Below are 18,343 nucleotides of genomic sequence, written 5' to 3' on the forward strand. Positions count from 1 at the left end.
CGATATTTATTTCCATCTTGGGGAGTCGGGGAGATGTTGGTCATTTGTATTTGTTTGACTGAAGCAGAGAAGTAGTGCTAAAGTCAGCAGTGTGGTGGTTGTTTTCTTTTTTTCAAGGTGTCAAAAGACTAGTTAAATACATTTATAATATATATATAAAATTGGTAAATATCCATTATCAGCAATATTGTTGTCGGCATCGGCCCAAATCCAACGTATAAATGACTGAACCCTTTCATGCTGTGAGAATCTCATACTGACCCATGCCTAATGTAGCTCCACTCACATTCACACAGATCTACAGGATCCCCTCTGTTTACCTCTATATTTCATTAACCAGGACTGATAATGAACATTTGTTCTGCCACACATTTCAGATTTCTGGACCCAACCAAATAATCCCCCTTTGGCTGCTGAGCCGGGTCAGAGTGTCCGTTCATAATGGATGTGTCTGTGTAAATACTGTAAAGATGTACATGTAGAACCTCAGTGGCTGAGAGTTATTTATTTTAGTTAAGGGTCATGATGTTGTTCTGGAAATTTCAGGTAAAAATATATTTGAAATATGTAGCATTTGTTTCTGGCCGTTTGGCTCATTAAGGCAGTGGAGCCCGGGAGGTTTCTGAGTTTTGTTTCCCTGTGCATCGTTCTGGTTCTGGTTCCACCACAGGTCAAAGTTTACCACAACACAAGCTACTGGACGAACCGGACACACCACCTGCACACAACTCTTTGTATTCAAACCTGCTGTTGGCCTGTGCTGTATCTCTAGCATTTTATAGGATTTCATGAAACAGTTTTTCAACCTGGAGTGTTTTACAGAAAACCTTTGACTTATAACCACAGACTGCTTTTACCAGTCACCAGTATGCGCATGGAAACCCATCGAGAACTGTTTAACAATCTGCTGCATGTCCTCTGTCAAATTGGAACCACTTAATAAGATTATTATTATTAATACAGCAATTATGTTGTTCCAACATTTCTCAATTCCTCAATAAAATATAGATATGGGAAAAAAAAACCTGTCGCTTTTGGATGAAATTGACATTTTGTGCTTCCACTCAGATTTGTTGTTTGTGAAAAAGTTCAAATGTTTTTTATTTAGCGATCGAGGAGAAGTTTGGGCTTCAGAATAAAACTTCTCAAGTTGTTCAACCAGACAGGAGACACAAACCAAGAGATTATTACTTTCACAAGCCTGTTCAAAGATTTCTCCAGCATTTTTTAAGACGGGAACAACTTGAACATCTAATAGTTTATTAGCTCCCACACATTAAAAGGCATTTTATGTAAATAAAAAAAGGACACATACAACAAACAAGAAGAAGTCTTTTTTTATTGTTATTTTGGCAAAAGAAAAACTTTTCAGAAATGTCCTGCAGGTAGCCTCTCTGATTACAGCGCCCCCTTTAGCTTAGTTAAGGTCAGTTTAGTTTCAGTCAAACCTTTTTACACACCGTGTCGTCACAAACACAGTGGCTCGTTTTCCACACCACGTCAGAGTGTTTGCCCCGAGCTGAGATGAGGGGAAGAGCAGGAAGGGAATCCTCCACATATTGCACAAAATGGCAAAACGCTGTTTATAAAATTGGCCAAAAACAACAAATTGACAGTAATAGTAATAAAGATAAGCTGTGATTGACCATATAAAAAATTCTCTCAAAAGAAAAAACGTATTCACATTTAATTGTTCTTGAACGTAGCGCTTGTGACATATGCATACAAATTCTATGGAGGGCCGAATTGGAATTAATTAGCCCGCTTCCCAGCGTCACAGGATCGTTCAATAACCGGGACAAAGAGGAAAACCTGCTGTTTAGAGATGATAGACGTTCAATAGGCGCCACCTTGCGTTCAAAAAGTATATCGCGGCCAGCCAGTGACGCTAAACAAACACCAAATGGCGATTCATTTGTAACTCCGCCCCCTGGAGCTAAACCAGACCTTTTAAGTCGAGCGCTGATCTACAATAGTTTTACAGCAGACAGAAATTTGTGCCATATTAATCTCTTCATAAAGTTTATTGTTTCCTTTACATAGTCATATAAATATTATTCAATGAGGCTGCTTAAAATTATTTTAAGCAGCTTTAAAGCACTTTTTAAATTTGTTGTTCTGCTGTAATATTAATATAAGCAGAAATGAATTATAATTAACTTGTAGACTAATGACACATTTTTGTCAGAGGGGACAGAAGTCACCTCTGGGGAACCACATGTGACCTTCCATTTAATCTCTACAGGCTCCTGAAACAAACCAAACTGAAATAATTATTCTTGGACATAAATAGAAAGCATCAAGTCAACACACGGCTCCATCTATTACAGCTGATGTAGTGATGGACCTGAACATTCAGCGTCACATAAAGACAGTTACAAAGTTGACCTTCTACCAGATGAAGGACATTTCCAGGATTAGAGGACTAATGTCACAACAAGAGTTACTTTGTGTCCCCAGAGTCAGAACCAACATGGAGAAGCAGCATTCAGTTTCTATGCATCCACAAATTTGGAACAAACTTCCGGAAAACTGAAAAAACTACTGAAACACAGAGTTTTCTTAAAATAAAGGCTAAACCCCATTAGCAAGCATAGCATTTAGTACTACTGTAAAAGCCATTAAAAACCAATATGGTTTACCGTCAATGTTTTAAATTTGAACTGCTGTCACTATTTGTGCCCATGCAGTGAAGGAAAAACAATGTATGAAAAAAACTTTGCCCTTTAAAGGGCAACATGTGACATTTAACACATGTTCACACTTAATGCTGAACTGGAGCATTAGATTGCAGCGCTTTGGGTTATTTTAGTTTATTCTGTTCAGTCAATAGCAAAGTGTCAGCCAGAGTAATAAAGTTTTGATTGGACTATGAACATACATAGAGCAGGAAAAAGGTCATTTTCCTAGCAACAAATTGAGACTTTATTTTGAAAGTCTGATCTTTACATGCAACCGCAAAAATGATAAAACACTGTGGAGAAATGTGCAAAAAATGTGCATAATTTTTGTCTTTCAAGAGATCCAGATTTTAAAAATATCTATCTATCTATCTATCTATCTATCTATCTATCTATCTATCTATCTATCTATCTATCTATCTATCTATCTATCTATCTATCTATCTATCTATCTATCTATCTATCTATCTATCTATCTATCTATCTCTTAAAACTAGTGAAGCTCAGGGCTCGATTAGTAATGTCTGACTTTTCTTCCTACATGTACTTCCATCAGCGCCCTCTACAGGTGACAAAGGCTGGCTTTGTAATCGTCTTTATGCATCTCTGAAGGTTCAGACATTTTCATTGGATATCAACAAAAGAGGGCGGAGTTACTAATTACCCGTTGCTAAGCATTACCAGGTGAATGATAACCGCTTCGATGTGTTTTACTTTTTGACCACCAGATGTTAAACAGGAAGTGGCGCTAAATAAACAGCAGGTTCCACGTTTGATGGCGTTTTCTGATGCCAGGTGATGCTGGAAAGATCGTGTATTAATTCCAAATCGGCCTTCCATACAAACCTTGCTGAAACACTGAACGGTGGGGATGGAAGAACACGTCTGCTCTTTGGTTTAACAGGACGGATGGATGGGGGGGAATGAAATGCATGACCAGCAGAGGGGTCAAAACGTTTCTCAGTTTGTTCCTGTGTGTACAGCGACCTCATCATGGCTGCTTCAGAGCGCTCGAGGCCTCTTGGGGGTTATCTGTTTGCTAGCTTGTTCTTCTTCTTGGAGCGCACAGCGGAAGGACTTGACTTTATCTGAAAGAGGGAATAAAATCATGAATTTTAAGAGTTACACAGTTTAAAATGGGTAAAAATAAATCCCAGAGTTGGAATGAAAACATTTATGGAAACCATATTGAAACCGATTCAATGCCAAGATTATCAGGTGTTGTTTATTTCTGGTTTCATTACTAGAAATCTAGAAATCCAGAAATCTAGGAATCTTATTTTATTCATATACAAATTTATTAATGTTTTACTTATGGCAGCTTAGTACGGCCGACTGAGATTAGTCTAAGAAAATTTCTAGAAAAAAAACAAGAAATTTCTGAGTTTGAAAAGTTGAAAATTTGCCAGAAATTGAAAAAACCTTTGAAATTTGAGTGTCAAATCAAACATTTTCAAGTTGCAAAAGCTGAACATTTTCAACTTTTCAAACTCAGATATTTCAGTGTTTTTTCTCTCAAAACTTTCCAAGATGAATCTATTTTCTAACAAATTTTCAACTATTTAAACTCGCTCAGAAGACAGAGCATAGAATTAGACTGAATAGATTCCCCCCTATGGATTGGGCACATTATCACTGATGCCCGATCTTGAATTTGTTTCAATATCGGTACCGACACAGATATGAACATCAGATCGGTTCATCTCTAGCTTAGCGTGGGGTGAACTGTGTTTAATAACAGCGCTGACGTTGCATTTTACCCCTCAGCTCGGTCAGGATGTCGATCTTCTGGTCCAGGATTTGCTCCAGCTGGGTTGCATAAGACTCCACGTCGTAGTCCACCTCCTCCGTCATCTCTAGAAGAACCTTCTCGTCCTCCAGCCAGCGGATCGACTCCTGGCAACAGCAAACTGCACTGTGACGCTCTGCTGACATCTACAGGTCAGACTCAGTAATTACATGAACATCCTAACATTTATCCTCTATTTTCCCCCCAACAGAAAAACATCAAAACTCTTGAAGCCTGCACTGCTGTACCTGGAACACGGCCCGGTGGTCCTCCAGCACCTGCTCCTCCATCTCCACCAGCTGAGACACGACTTCATGGAAGGTGAAGAGCTGTGGAGAAACCTCCTCCTCCTAAAAACAAACAGGAAACAGACCTTTCTGTCTCACATGAAATCATTTTGGTCATTCTGACCAACATAAAGTCTGATTTAACTTCAGACTGTGAGAAAAAAAAAAGTGTGTCTTTTTATTTGGTGTTTAAAAACATCTGGTCTCAACTGTAAATAACGTTTGTGCATTTCATTACAAAACTGTAATGAAATGCTGACTATGAGTATCCAGCACTTTCAAGGACTTTACCCAGAAATCAAGCACTTCCCAAACCTTGAAAACACCAAATTGAAATTCAAGCATTTTCAAGTGCACCTCTGAGTGCCAACGTGTCCAAAACTGACAAAAAACTTTTTATGTTTTATAAAGAAAGACCCTTATAAGTTGCAGAAACATCTGGAAACAGCTCGATTTTTAATAATAATAATAATAATACATTTATTTCAAAGGCCTTTCTGGCACTCAAGACACGTACAATAGTAAAAACTGTGACAGAAACAAATAAATGTAACAAGTAAAGTAGATAAAATAAATAAACCATGTATCTATAAAACTATTAAATAGCAACCAATTGTTCATGTGGAAAGCAGATCTAAAAGGTGTTTTGATTCTTTAAATTGATAATGACTTTATTTCTAGTATGTTACTTCCTTGCTCTAATTTCTTGCTTTTCTATTTTATTTTATTTATTTCAAACATGATAGAAGTATAAAATCACACACATTAACGAAGGATGACAACACATATTTTTGTACCACAATAATCTTAACTCGCTAGAAAAGGATTAGGATTACCCCATAAACTCATACTATATTTTCAGATGGACCCTCATTAATAAACCAAATAATAAATAAATAAATTGAAAAAATTAATTAAAATCTTACAAAACTTTTTCCAGGAAAGAGGAAAGAAATGAACAAAACATAATATGAAGCACTACAAATACTTTCCAGATGCATCGTGGGTTTGACCATGTAGACTTTAATGTTACTGTATTGAGTTTGTTATATATAAAGTTACACATATACCGGCGGCTGTGATTGGCAGAATTTTATTTATATTGCAAAATTCTGGCCACCACAGTTTGACATTTTTTGTTTTTTTTTACAGTGTGTAATTTGAAGTGATTAAAAGTCTGAATATGAATCTACTTGTGGTGATCTGCTGCATTTTCCTCATAGTTCAGATCCAAAAACTTACTTTTAACTACTGTCTCTACTTTCTTGGTTTCTTCTTCTTCTGTGGTTTGTGACGTTTTGCTTACGTTCTGTTCGCAGAGCAGCTTGAGGTCGTCTCTCTGCGGGGAGCTGCCGACCCCCCACTGGGCTTCTAGGACCTCCAGCTGGGTGATGTGCCCCTCCTGGTGGCCGTCCAGAGCTGCTGCAGGGTCCACCGCCAGCTGCTTCATCCTGACAACACATCACAGCTTACAGAGGCGTCAGGAGGAAGAGGAGGGGCTTCAAGGCACAAGTTAGGAGGTGAGGTCTTGAAATAAATCAGTTAAATCACTTTAGTCATAACATAATGCAAGTTTAAAACAGATTTAACTTTTTTTCCCCCCCATTCTTTTGGATTAAGAGACCAAAAGAAGTGTCTCAGTAACTATAGCTGATCTGCAACGATTTGACTGAGATAGCTAAACAGAAAATCATGCCGCACTTTTCAGATTTAACTCCATTTCCAGCCAGCTCTATCACCGCCATGTTTCACTAACAGGATCTTGTCGTTACTTTAGTGTAAGTGAAAGCGTCTTCTTTCACAAAAAAATGTCTCTAAATAAAAGAACATTAAAGTTTGACAAAAAGGTCAGAAGGAGCAAGAACACGTTGTTAAGGCAATTTGGTAAACCACTGACATTTCAACATTTTGGACGGCTTTGAATCACATTCAACTAACAGTCACTAAACGCATCATTTATGAGTAGTTTTGGTCTCTTTTACTGTGTTTAAAAGAGGAAGGAAAATATAAAATCTGGTTAGAATTAGTGAAAAAAGAAGCAACTAGCAGTTTGTAAATGGCAGATCCTTTGTTTAGGACATTTGTCTCCAAGGTAACAACCATAGAAACTATTAGACATCACAGCGGGTCTGATTCTCTCCTCAGTGAACCAGTTTTTTTGCCACTTTGAGTTGATTTCTTGATGTCTTAAATAACAATAGCAGCCTGTTCAGACGTGTGACCATGAAGGCATCTTGTCTGCCCTGCTTCCCTTGGAGAGAGATGACAAATGAATGTTTCTTTGGGGGAAATGTTTTGCATGACGTAAATGGGTGCAGCGATCATACTCATAAGTGGGTGAGAGCTCCGAGCGGCCGCCTCCGCCCTGAGAGAAGGGGATGTCTGACGGACTGATGCCAAACTCCTTCACCCTGCAGACAGAAGAGGCAGAGGAGAGAGGAGGATCAGACATATTTAGTTTGTTTACAGCCTCAAACTGTTGCATTAAATAATAAACAGAGCAGCCATATTGACAGCAGATGTTCAGTATTTGAGGCTGTGGACAGACAGACAGACAGACAGACAGACAGACAGACAGACAGACAGACAGACAGACAGACAGACAGACAGACAGACAGACAGACGGCAGCTGGTTGTGAATGTGTGAAATAGTCGGGTAGAAACTACATTTACATGAGTAACTTTTTGGAAAAAAATAACTTTTTCTATGCTCTATTTAAGCAAACTTTTTTTTTTTTACCAATAATTTACACACCTGCAGTTTTTGTTAAAGCTTTCATAAGTTTTCATTGTTACATACTTTATTTTCATTTTCATTAATACTCTGTAGATGTGTTTTTATTTTTTATATATGGTTATATTTTATGAATTTGTGATCAGCTGATGAATGACTGTAAACTTGGACTATGTTGTATTTATTTCTAAGCTGTTTGGATGGAGGCTTCACATGAGCCCACTGGGCTTTTGCCTCTTCTTGCACTCTTATTAATATTTATCTTAATGTCTTTCATCTGTATTTTTAATTGTGCAAAAGTAAAATAAAATAAACTAAGTTTTATATCGACAGAAATTGTTGTGAAAAAGTGTTTTGTTGGCCAGATTTTTTTATTTTGCAATAAATTATTTTCATTTTGGTTTTTGATACACCAAAATGTCCACATAACTTTATACTCTGATCTGTCTATTGATGTAATTTTTCAATATTAAATAACTGATGATTTGATCGGTCACTCAAATATTTTTTCATTCTTACTTGAGTCATTTTCCAGCTACTTTTACTTGAGTACAAATATGAACTAGTGGTACTTTTACTCAAGTCTAATTTTTGGCTGCTCCATCCTCCTCTGCTATGTGACATAGTTTCTTAAAAATCATAAAAACATTTGAGATGAATGTTTTCTAATCAAAGGAAACTCATTTTACCTGTTGGCATATCTCAGAGTATTTAATGTGTTTTCACAGGAGGCCATCCCAGGAGAAATGGTTGCTATCTGGAGACAGAGAATCATGATGATGCCGTGGGTGTTTACAGCAGTGGGTGCAGTGTCCTTTGCTCCTGATGTCTCACCATGCATGTTCTTGAATTTTCTCCAATGAAGGAGTCTCTGAGGACTTGGGTCAGCTTGCTGGCTCTGAACGGAGTGTGAGGTTTGTTCCTGCCCAGGGCGCGGATGCATTCCTACAGCAGGAGACCAGCAAACCCAAATTCACTCAAAATGATTTAGCATTTAACTATACAAACTGAAGAAGAATGAAGTAAGCATGGCATGCTGGTGACTCTCTGCTCCAGTTTACATATTGTCTCTTTTTTAATTCCACGTTAGCTTAGATTTATTTTTGCACGTTCATGTTGTTCAATTAATTACACAGGTCTTAACATGTTATAAAAATGTCACACAATTCATTGCTTTTTTTTTTTTCTTTTAGTTTTTTTTTTTTTTACATAAAAAGGTTCTGGTCAGAACCTTTGTATTAGCCCATTTCTGGTACACCTGTAAATCTCATGCACAAGCAACAAATCTTGGCTCATTGAAGGTTCATTTTTGCTTCAAAAAATGATCTGACTGGACTTAGGAAAACACTATTGTTGTGTTCAAGTTGTGCTAAACGGAGTTAGCCTAGTGAAGCTATTAAGAGCTATAGTAGCATCTCAGTGCTAAACATATAGCAGCAGCACAGACGGCCCCAACGCTAAAGTCAGTGTCTGCATTTCTAAAGAATATTTTCAAAGTTCCAACAAAGCTAAATGGATATAACAGCACCAATCTGATGGCTGAATAATCTACTGTGTACAAGTACATTTATAAAAAGATATTTAAGAATGATTTAAAATAAAAAAGTAATGGAAAAAAACATTGATCTCAAGCTGAAGCTCTGTTCCTTGCTAAAACATCACTGTTCATATTAAACTGCCCATCCTCCAGAGAGACATAAACCCAATACCAATGTAATTAAAAATGTTTCTATTTAATATAGATCCTGCAGGTGATGCTGCAGCATTTCCACTAAATGTGCTCAGAGGAACCTGAATACCAGCATGTCAGTGACACAGAGCAGCCCTCCATAGGAATCCTCTCTGCTCTGGCTCTGTTAGAGCTAATCGGGTTAGCCAGCGGCGTCTGGAGCGGCGACTCGCTGACCTTCAGCGCCAGCAGGCTCTTGTTGATCTCGGCTCCTTCCAGTCGGGTCTGCCGGTCGGCGCTGGACGTGTCGGCCCCTCTCTCGTTCCCCGCCAGGTCAATGAGCGAGAACTTCCCGTGCATCTTCCCTCGCCGCCGCAGAATGATCTGGAACACGGCGTGGCTCCGAGAGGAGTGAGCGTTCGCTGAGGTCTGACCCGAAGTCCTGGAAACCCAAACGCTCTGTCAGATATTTTCTAAACAAACTACTGCAACGTTTGGCTCAGAGTTAAACTCCTCTGGCGTTCACCTGCAGCTGTTTCCCATCTCGATGAGCTTGAGGACTTCCTCGGTGCATTTCACCTCCCTCTCCTGCAGCCCCACCACCTGCACCTGCTGCTTCCCGTCCTCCAGGACCCGAAGCTTAGCTTTACGGTTTAGCAGGTCGAACACCTTTGAACACAAGCAGAGGTACTGTGTAATTAAGCCGCTCCGCCGCTCTGGGTTCAGTCAGCTCTTTGGTTGTTGAGACGCTAACCTTTCCGCTGTAAATCTCAAAAAATGTGGCAAAAACTTGCAGATCCAACTTCTTATAAACGGGTTTCTTCAACATGAGAAAAACATCTCTGGCTGCCGTGAGAATGAGAAATAAACCCAGTTAATTCGAAGAAATGTTTAACGCAGCAGTGAAACAGGAGAAACTGACCTGACAGTGCGTAGATGCCCTTTGAGCAGTCCTGGTTCTTCCCAGAAAAGTCTCCTCCCATTGTCTGGAATCACACACAGTCCAACAGGAATGAAAAACATGAGAGGAAAACTGTTGTGAATGGGGCTGAAATGATTAATCGGATCAATCATGATGGATCAGATAATCGTCTACTAGTTTAGTCGTTAAGTAATCATAAAATTCATCATACAGGCTTAAAAAAGGCTATTTGCTGAAAGAACTCACTCACTCAGAGCAGTGATTAAGTTGTAAACCAAAACTGTAATTAAAAAAAATAATATTTTGCAATAAAAATCAAATCCTGTCTGTGAATCTGTTGTACTCTAAACTCATCAAGTGGCATCTTTTAATGTTTTTCTATTATTGTATGAAAAATGCTTAAATTAGCAATCAACAGAATGTGCCAACTTTTTCTATCTGATTAATCGTCACAACAATTAATCGATTAATCACCAGAATAATTGATCAGTCGTTGGAATAATTGATAGATTAATCGATGACTAAAATAATGTAGTTATTTCAGGTTCACATGAAAGCCCTCACGTGTGTTTTTCCACTTCCTGTTTGTCCGTACGCGAAGCAGGTGGCCATTCCTCTCTCAAAAATGGTCTCTACCAGCGGCTGGGCCGTAAACCTGCAGCACAGAAGAACCTGTTAGCAGCAAAACAAATACAAACCTGAGAACTTCTCTTTTGACCTGAATTGGAAAATATTCCAATGATTGGCGAATCTCAAAAATCTGGCTTTTTTCTGGCCAGTGAATGCACCACACTTGTTCTAATAGCTTTAAATATTCCCCAGGAATGTAAATATCATAGTTTGTCCTTCTTAGCACCGGTGGGGTGTTTAAAATCAATTCAGACAAATTATAGAGAGCATTCAAACATACTGAAGCATCCGGTGTAATCAGGAAGGTTTACCCTTATCAAGCAAAGTTGTATTTTTGCAAGTCAAAAACTTTCAAACTTAGAAATCTGAAATTGTCTAGTGGTCCCTCCAGTTTTTCACGATTCCATCATTGCGGAAATTTGCGTAAAATTAAAAAAATTCCCACATGCAAATCCATAATTGTGAGTTTATTGCAATTTTTTCACAAGAAATTGTCAAAAATATTGAGTTTAAATGACTAACTCCCACCAGCAGATGGGAATATTTCTTACTTCTTCTACACTGCTGCCTAGTTTGTGAGCTACTTAAGCTCTTTAAAGAATAAAAATGTTTAAGTGTTCCATCTGTCTGCTTGTTACTTTTTCTTCATGTAGATGTTGGACTGGTTTTAGCTTGAAATAAATATCGCAAAATTCATCCATGCAAATATTTCTAAACAAAATCAACTATATTGATCGTAAAACTCCCCCCAAAAAACAGTCATCTGCAGGGGCTGTCTGATGGACGTCTGGCTATGAAAAAACAAAAAAACCCAGACACACCTGTAAACCATTTCATTGGTGGAACTCTTGTCGAAGGCGTAGTCGAATCGGAACGTCTGGTTCTCCAGGAAGCGGGTCAGGTCCACTTTCTGCTTCGGCTCATGGACCATCACCACATCCTTACTGGGAATGGTGATCACATCCAGATCCTTCACTGATAACTCTGAGGAGGGAGCACAGGCTTTGATTACACACATACATTTAACAAGTCCATGTTGTTTATTTTTGTGTCAAGTATGAATCAAGATTGAAATAATAAATGTCACATTTACAACATCAATTAGAACAATGAGTATATTGTCGTAGCAGCAGTAGTAAGGATTATTGTTTTTCTTTTTTTAAATAAAAGAAGTATGTGTTAATGTTTTATTTTCAATATTGTGATTCATAAGCTGCAACATTTTTACTCATGATTATCCTACCATGTGAATCTCAAACCAGGCCATGTGAGTGAATGATATGATAACTATCACCTAGGAGAATGTATTTTATTACAAACTGTCATTTCTTTGTTCTGTATTGAGAGCTTTTTTTCCTCAGGGTCTACAGAATGCTGTATCCATGGCAACAACATCTGCTTCCTGTCTCTAGTGAAATCATGTGTGAGTTTGACTGTTGAAGCTCAGCTACAGCACAAGGTTTAACTATTAACTCAGACACGGTAGCACAGTTTATTATAAAACGGTCTGAACACGCTCATCTTACCTTTTTTATTTAGGGGACGAGCGCGAACACACACACAGATCCTGTGCTCCTCAATCTGAAACAGAAAAATCATTCTCCATTTAATTTCCTCTGTTTATGTCCTCTTTTTCCTCATCTATTATTCCTTGAAATCATTTTCATTCTTGAATCTATTTTGTCCTTTAGAACTACTCCACTGCCTCTTTTCCTCTAATCATCCTCTGGCTCCATATCTGCAGCATCTCCTGCTTTCCCTGCACAACCTGTGCAGTGTTTCTGACTCACAGCATCATTGGAAGTTAAAGGTCTGTAGTCCAGGCTGGCCCTGAAGTCTCTGATCATGCACATGATCTCATAGTTGGGTAGATTGACGTCGACCTCCTGCAGCGAGACAGAAAGGAGAAAAACCACAACAAAGAAATCAGCCTGTCTTACTACCATAAAAATATGTTTTTTTGTTGTTGTTTTTTTTACTTTGCAAGGGTTTTTGAATGTCAGGACTAGTGGACTCTGGTTTACTTTTCACTTTAAGTAGGTTTTTTTAAAAATCAGTCCACTTGTTTTATCAGTCCTGATTATGTCTAGAAGACAACAGTTCTCTCTGTAAGCAGATAGAAAATAAGGAACGGATTTGTTTAAACCAGTAAAACAGAAAGAATCCTTCCTTCACAAACAACCTCCTTTCCTCTTTGCTGCACGTCTCTATAATCAACTATCAGTGAATGAATGTGTGTGAGTGTGTTCTGTCCTCACCTGTGCCCTCTTCTCTCTGAGCTCTTGCTGCTGCAGACGTCTCTTCTCTCGTTGCTCCTGCAGTTTCTCCACTTCCTTCACACAGTTGGATTTTCTTCGTGCTGGAAATGACAAATCAATGAATTTCATTTCATTTAACCTTTATTATTTTATTTAACATTTACTTAAAGGGCAGCATTATGTATTTTCCAGGTACATATGCAATTATTATAGCACCTTAAGTTGTTATAAAAAATATAATTTAAAAACAATTAGGCCTCTGTCTCTTTAAGAAACTCCTGCTCTTTCTGAAGTTCCGCCTCCAGGAAGTCACCACAACATGGCTCCTCCATTAACCCTTTAACAAAGCTTTTACCAGCATTTCACTGAGAAGTAGCTCCTATAATGAGCTCAGTTGATGTTCAGTTCCACCAGGGGTTTGCTAATTGCTGCTGGCTAGTCTGAAGGAGCTGAGAGGGGGAGGAGCTTTGTCTTTGAAGGCGGAGCTCAGTCCCCTCCAAGTGTTTTGCACAGCTGAATGGTTGCCATGGGAGATTAAAGGATTTCTTAAACATGCATGAAAGAATCAAAGCAAGACTCCAGCTATGATTTTGATGACAGAATCACATTATAGCACAATGTGCAGCTCAAAAAAGTCAATTCCACATTATCTAGGTAAATTGATTGAGAATAAATTCTCATTTTCAAAAACGCTGTGTACGTAACTAAATAACGATTAATTACTAACTGAGGTATACAGACTGAAAATAAGGCAATTTGCTCAAAGAGTAACATAATCAGAGCTGTAACGAAGCCAAAACTGAACAAAAAATATGCATAGTTTGCAATTAAGATAAACAGCCTTTGTGTGTAAAAATTCTCTTATTAAGCACTTTCTGTTATCCAATTATTAATTGATTAATCAATAAACAATCACCAGATCAGCCCTACTAATAAGTCAAGCAGAAAGGGCAAAGCTTTTGGCATGTTGATGTTTGATATAATTTTAGCTGCAGATGCATCCTTTGCTATGAATGATCCAGAATAAACTAAAGGAATGTTGCGCTTTTGCACTTTAGGCAATAAAATGTTTCTTATTTAAAAAAAGGAATTGAATTATGGTTTAATTGCATCTTTAAATGAATTTCTAAAGTTGCATAAAATAAGCTGAAGTGGTTAAATGAGAAAGCTGCAGAACGTGTCAATATTGTTATCTGATTAATGGACTAATCACCACAATAACTGGTTAATCATCAAAATAATTGTCAAAATAATCAATAAATAAAATAACCATTTTCTTTGTCTATTGTCTCTCTCTGGTTTCTATGAATCTTTATATGTACTTGTTGGTTTATGAACATTTGATTTACACATAATGCGGCCCAAGAAGGCAAAAGATGAGCTCAAAATGTAACTTTTATCTACAACTAATTTATAAAACCGGGGAAAAAAGGATTTCTGGAAACATAGCATAGAAAAAAGCCCAGACCATCTGAGGTTGACTTGACCTTACATAGATTTAGATTCTGACTCTAATAGTACTGAGAAACGATGAGCAGCTTGTGTCACATTTAAATGACTCAACAAATAGAAAAATCATACAACAGTAAAAAGAAACAAATTAAACTTCAACATTTTCCTTTAGTTACAGGATTTAACAAGATGTACAATTATTAAAAAGTTGCAAGAGCTGCATCTTGATGAGTTTCTTTTTGTATCCACATGTTAGCCGTCCAAACAGCAGGAACTGAAACAAGCGCTGCAGTATGACTGCACCGGCAGTGAAAGAGGCTTTGACTAGATGAAGCCCAGCTGTCTGGGACTGGGAGCATGACATCACTGGATGGGACCGCACCAGAACACAACAACAGAGGGGCCGGACGCACCACTCAGAACCAAAACAGAACCGTGCGCTGTGCCCCGACCGAGCATGTTACCGTTCTGCTGCTGCATCAGAGTCTCCTTCACTGCAGGCTGGGGGGTGATGGAGGGCGGGGGGGGTTCTGCAGCCTGACTGTGCTGGCTGGGACGGGCCCGGGTCGTTCCCACCGCTGCAGCTGCAGAGCACAGCAGAGCGTTGGTCGTCGTCACAGATTGGAAAAGAACCAGAAATGACAAAAAAGTTGAACTTCAAATTCTGAGATCAGCATTATCTAGTTAGGGCTGAATCGATTGATCGATTAATCGGATTAATCATGACGAATCGAATATGAATCGTCTGACTTTAGTCTATAAAGAAAAATCTATAAAATCTACAGAACTTGGACAAAAAATTGTTGTTTCAAGGAGAATGTTCTAGATTAATCATGTTTTCTCACTATAAATTCTAACAAAACTAATCTATAATTTAAACAACACATGTTTACATGTTCACCACTGTACTCCATAAATGCTATTAGGACTGACACGTAGAGAGCATCTTCAGCTAACTTTAATACGACACCACAGGGCAACAATCTGAGATATTCCAGCAGTTGAATAAAATAAATTTACATACAATAAACCAATCAGAGTGACTGGAATTAAATGATTTTATACCTGATCAACAATTATTAGTGATTATTCAAATCCCACCTTTTTTTCCTGATCAGTGAATATAGCACACATTAGCATGAACAGGTTGTAGCTGACAGGTAAAACTGCAAAGCTGCAATGGAAACACTTTTTATTGACTCATGAGTCACATGATCAACAACTGGATGCTACTACTGGAGAAAACGACGAAGACGACGACAACAGGAAGTAGCTGGAGGATGACGGCGCAGCGTTTTTTTAATGACTTATTGCATTAACACACTTATTCATGTGTGATTTAAATGTATTTCTTATTTATAAAAACAATGCAATAGCGAACTTGAGTTTTTTTCAACAGAAGCAGATTTTGTTTTCTTTTGCCAAGATTTGTGCACATTTGAAACGTAAACGCAACTACTATAGATTTGTGCAAAGTTCTGAAATAAACTAACTCACTTGTTCACAAAAATATTTCATTACACGCAGCCACGTTTCTGATTTACAAAATCATACATCAGGGTATCAAATTTTGACTTTCTCCATCTTCCATAAACAGACATTTTTCTCTAACTTCACCAGAAAGTGTCCAGTAACAGCAGGGTGTCAATATTTCCTTAACTAACAACAGTGGGAGTATTCAAAATGGAAACCGACACCACTCAAGACTCAGTCAGTGGGTCAAACATACCTCTGTTCTCCCGTGGAGCATTTTCAGGTTTAGGTATCGCTGTGATCCGTCGGGTCTAAAAATGTAACAAAAGTCAAACGTTCGATAAAAAAAGAAGCACGCATGCTGAATAAAACACACCCAGGAAGTCGTACGCTTCTGTCATGGATGCAAGAGTATAGACTGAAAGTTTAAACCTAAGAAAATGAATCTTTTCTTAGTTTAAAATAATGAATTTATGCCATAAATTGTATTAAATAGTTGCAGTGGCAGGTTTTTTTGAAATTCCACACATTAACCTAAAAATAGGACATTTTTATGACGGTCTGTTGTTAAGTAAAGAGCAGACCTTGGGGACTTTGCTGGCTTTAGTGATGCTAGACGGAGGAAGAGGAGCCTCGGGACTCTGAGGTATTTCTTCATCAGGAACGATATCTGGATTCAAAGCGAAGATGCTCTCCAGGTCGATCTGAGGAACACAAGACGACCACAAGCTGTTTATCTGTGTGAGAGCTGAAATAAAGCCAGAATGGAACAATTACAATGAGTTTGGTGGCAAAGTTTAGGAATGGGAGCAGCTCTAACCCAGAACATTTATGATCCACTGTGGCACATAATATTTTATACTGTCAAGTTTAAAAAGTTTATTTTCACACATGATGTCTTTGTTTTTTTTATTTCCAAAAGCTTCTCTTTCTGTTTTTATATAGAAATCGCATTCCAAACCTTGAAAATTGTGAACTGAAATTAATGCATTTTAAGGGATTTTAAGCGCCATGACTAGTGCGTTTCAGATCATGATAAATTTGACTTAGTGATAAAACACAACTCAGAGCAGCGGCAGGTGTACCTCCTTCCCCTTGGTGTCTCCGTTCTCTATCCACTCCACCGTCACACTCTCATTGTCTTCGTGTAAGGACGTGACCATGGCCTGGTGTATTCGCCCTGTGGTGAGGATGCAGACACAGGTAAATTCTGATGCAGGACTGCAGATGCTGCTGGGTCCTTAAAGTCAAATCCAAACTAAACCAGCCGGTTTAGTGCAAACCATGTTCATCTTTTTACAAGCTTTCATTTGTTGTGTTTGATTAACAGAAAATAAGCTAAATCAAAGTGTTTCAGGATGTAATTTTATTAATAACCATCATGATGCCAATGGGTGTGGCTGATGTGACTTTTCCCTGTCAGTCAATTAATTTGCTGCTCAAGCTAATCAGCTGCTTTAAGCTAAAATCATCATAGGGGAGACAGTAGTGAGGCCAAACCCAGCAGGGATCAGCTGTTTCTGTTTTTCTTCTTTTAATGAGGTATAGTGAAGTGAGAGGGGAGAGGCCCATGCAGCCATCCTTCAGCCCAGCATTCAAAGGCCACAGCTGGATGCTGCAGTGCAGAACGGTGGATGAATACACCCCGTCCCACACCGGAGGTTTTAATGCCGTGACGCAGAGGCAGCGGGGCAGGTGTTCATCCCGTTCACAGCCGGACAGCCGCGCAGGTGGACGGACCCGCCCGCCTTACTGGCTGGCTGTCGGTCTGCTGCCCCGCAGGCCTACCGGCTTCAGACTGCATGACAAACATGCGACAGTACGGGGCGGAGGAGCGGAACAGCCGTATGTTTACAGGCCTTTCCGGCTCACACCGCGCAGCTCTTTAACACTACAACCCGGAGAAAGTGTTAATGTGACCAGCTTGCATTAGCTAGCCAAGAAGCCGTCGGTTCTGCTCGCTCCTCTCCTCCGGACCAGCCGGATGGAGCGGCGTGTGCGCGCGCTGCTGGGCCGGCCACGTACCGTCGCTTCGCTTTATTTCCACGTAAATGCCCACGAATATCTTCCCGAAAATCCCGGCCATTTCTCTCCCGTGTCGTCTTCGCCTTGTCACCCAGTCCACTTTGTGCAATGCTGCGGAGACTGAGAGGTCACTGGCGGCCAGTCAAAGGAGAGGCAGCGGAGAGGAGAGAGGAGAGGAGCTGGTGCGCATGCGCGCATCTCTCGCCAAACCTCTAGCATCCTCCGTTAGTCCTCACCTGCTTACAGAGGATTTCAGCCAACATGGCCACCTTCTGTTTGTCTTACGAAAGTTATTTTAAACAACTTAAAACGACTACTTAATATTTTTTGTTCTGGCATAAAACCACAACAGAAATTGTACTCAAGTAAGAATACTTCACTATATTTTTATTTGAACAAAATTAAAAAGTAGCCATGAAAGAA

General features: G+C 39.0%; 1 protein-coding gene across 1 annotated transcript; it reads right to left on the minus strand.

The window, feature by feature from the left end:
- Positions 1 to 1,321: 1,321 nt before the first annotated feature.
- Positions 1,322 to 18,136, minus strand: LOC103473261 (kinesin-like protein KIF2A). The gene is made up of 21 exons (XM_008423359.3): positions 17,921 to 18,136; positions 16,981 to 17,075; positions 16,480 to 16,599; positions 16,152 to 16,206; positions 14,887 to 15,006; positions 12,971 to 13,071; positions 12,503 to 12,598; positions 12,239 to 12,293; positions 11,534 to 11,696; positions 10,647 to 10,737; positions 10,083 to 10,146; positions 9,915 to 10,006; positions 9,687 to 9,829; positions 9,398 to 9,602; positions 8,326 to 8,436; positions 8,181 to 8,248; positions 7,085 to 7,168; positions 6,064 to 6,208; positions 4,719 to 4,820; positions 4,442 to 4,577; positions 1,322 to 3,769 (listed from the first exon to the last, which is right to left on the minus strand). Exons 1-21 carry the CDS (start codon positions 17,979 to 17,981, stop codon positions 3,684 to 3,686), a joined length of 2,193 nt encoding a protein of 730 aa, XP_008421581.1. The 5' UTR covers positions 17,982 to 18,136; the 3' UTR covers positions 1,322 to 3,683.
- Between the last annotated feature and the right edge of the window lie 207 nt (positions 18,137 to 18,343).

Source organism: Poecilia reticulata, chromosome 12 (assembly GCF_904066995.2).
Source record: "Poecilia reticulata chromosome 12, P_reticulata-male-v2, whole genome shotgun sequence".
In the NCBI taxonomy this organism is placed as follows: Eukaryota; Metazoa; Chordata; class Actinopteri; order Cyprinodontiformes; family Poeciliidae; genus Poecilia; species Poecilia reticulata.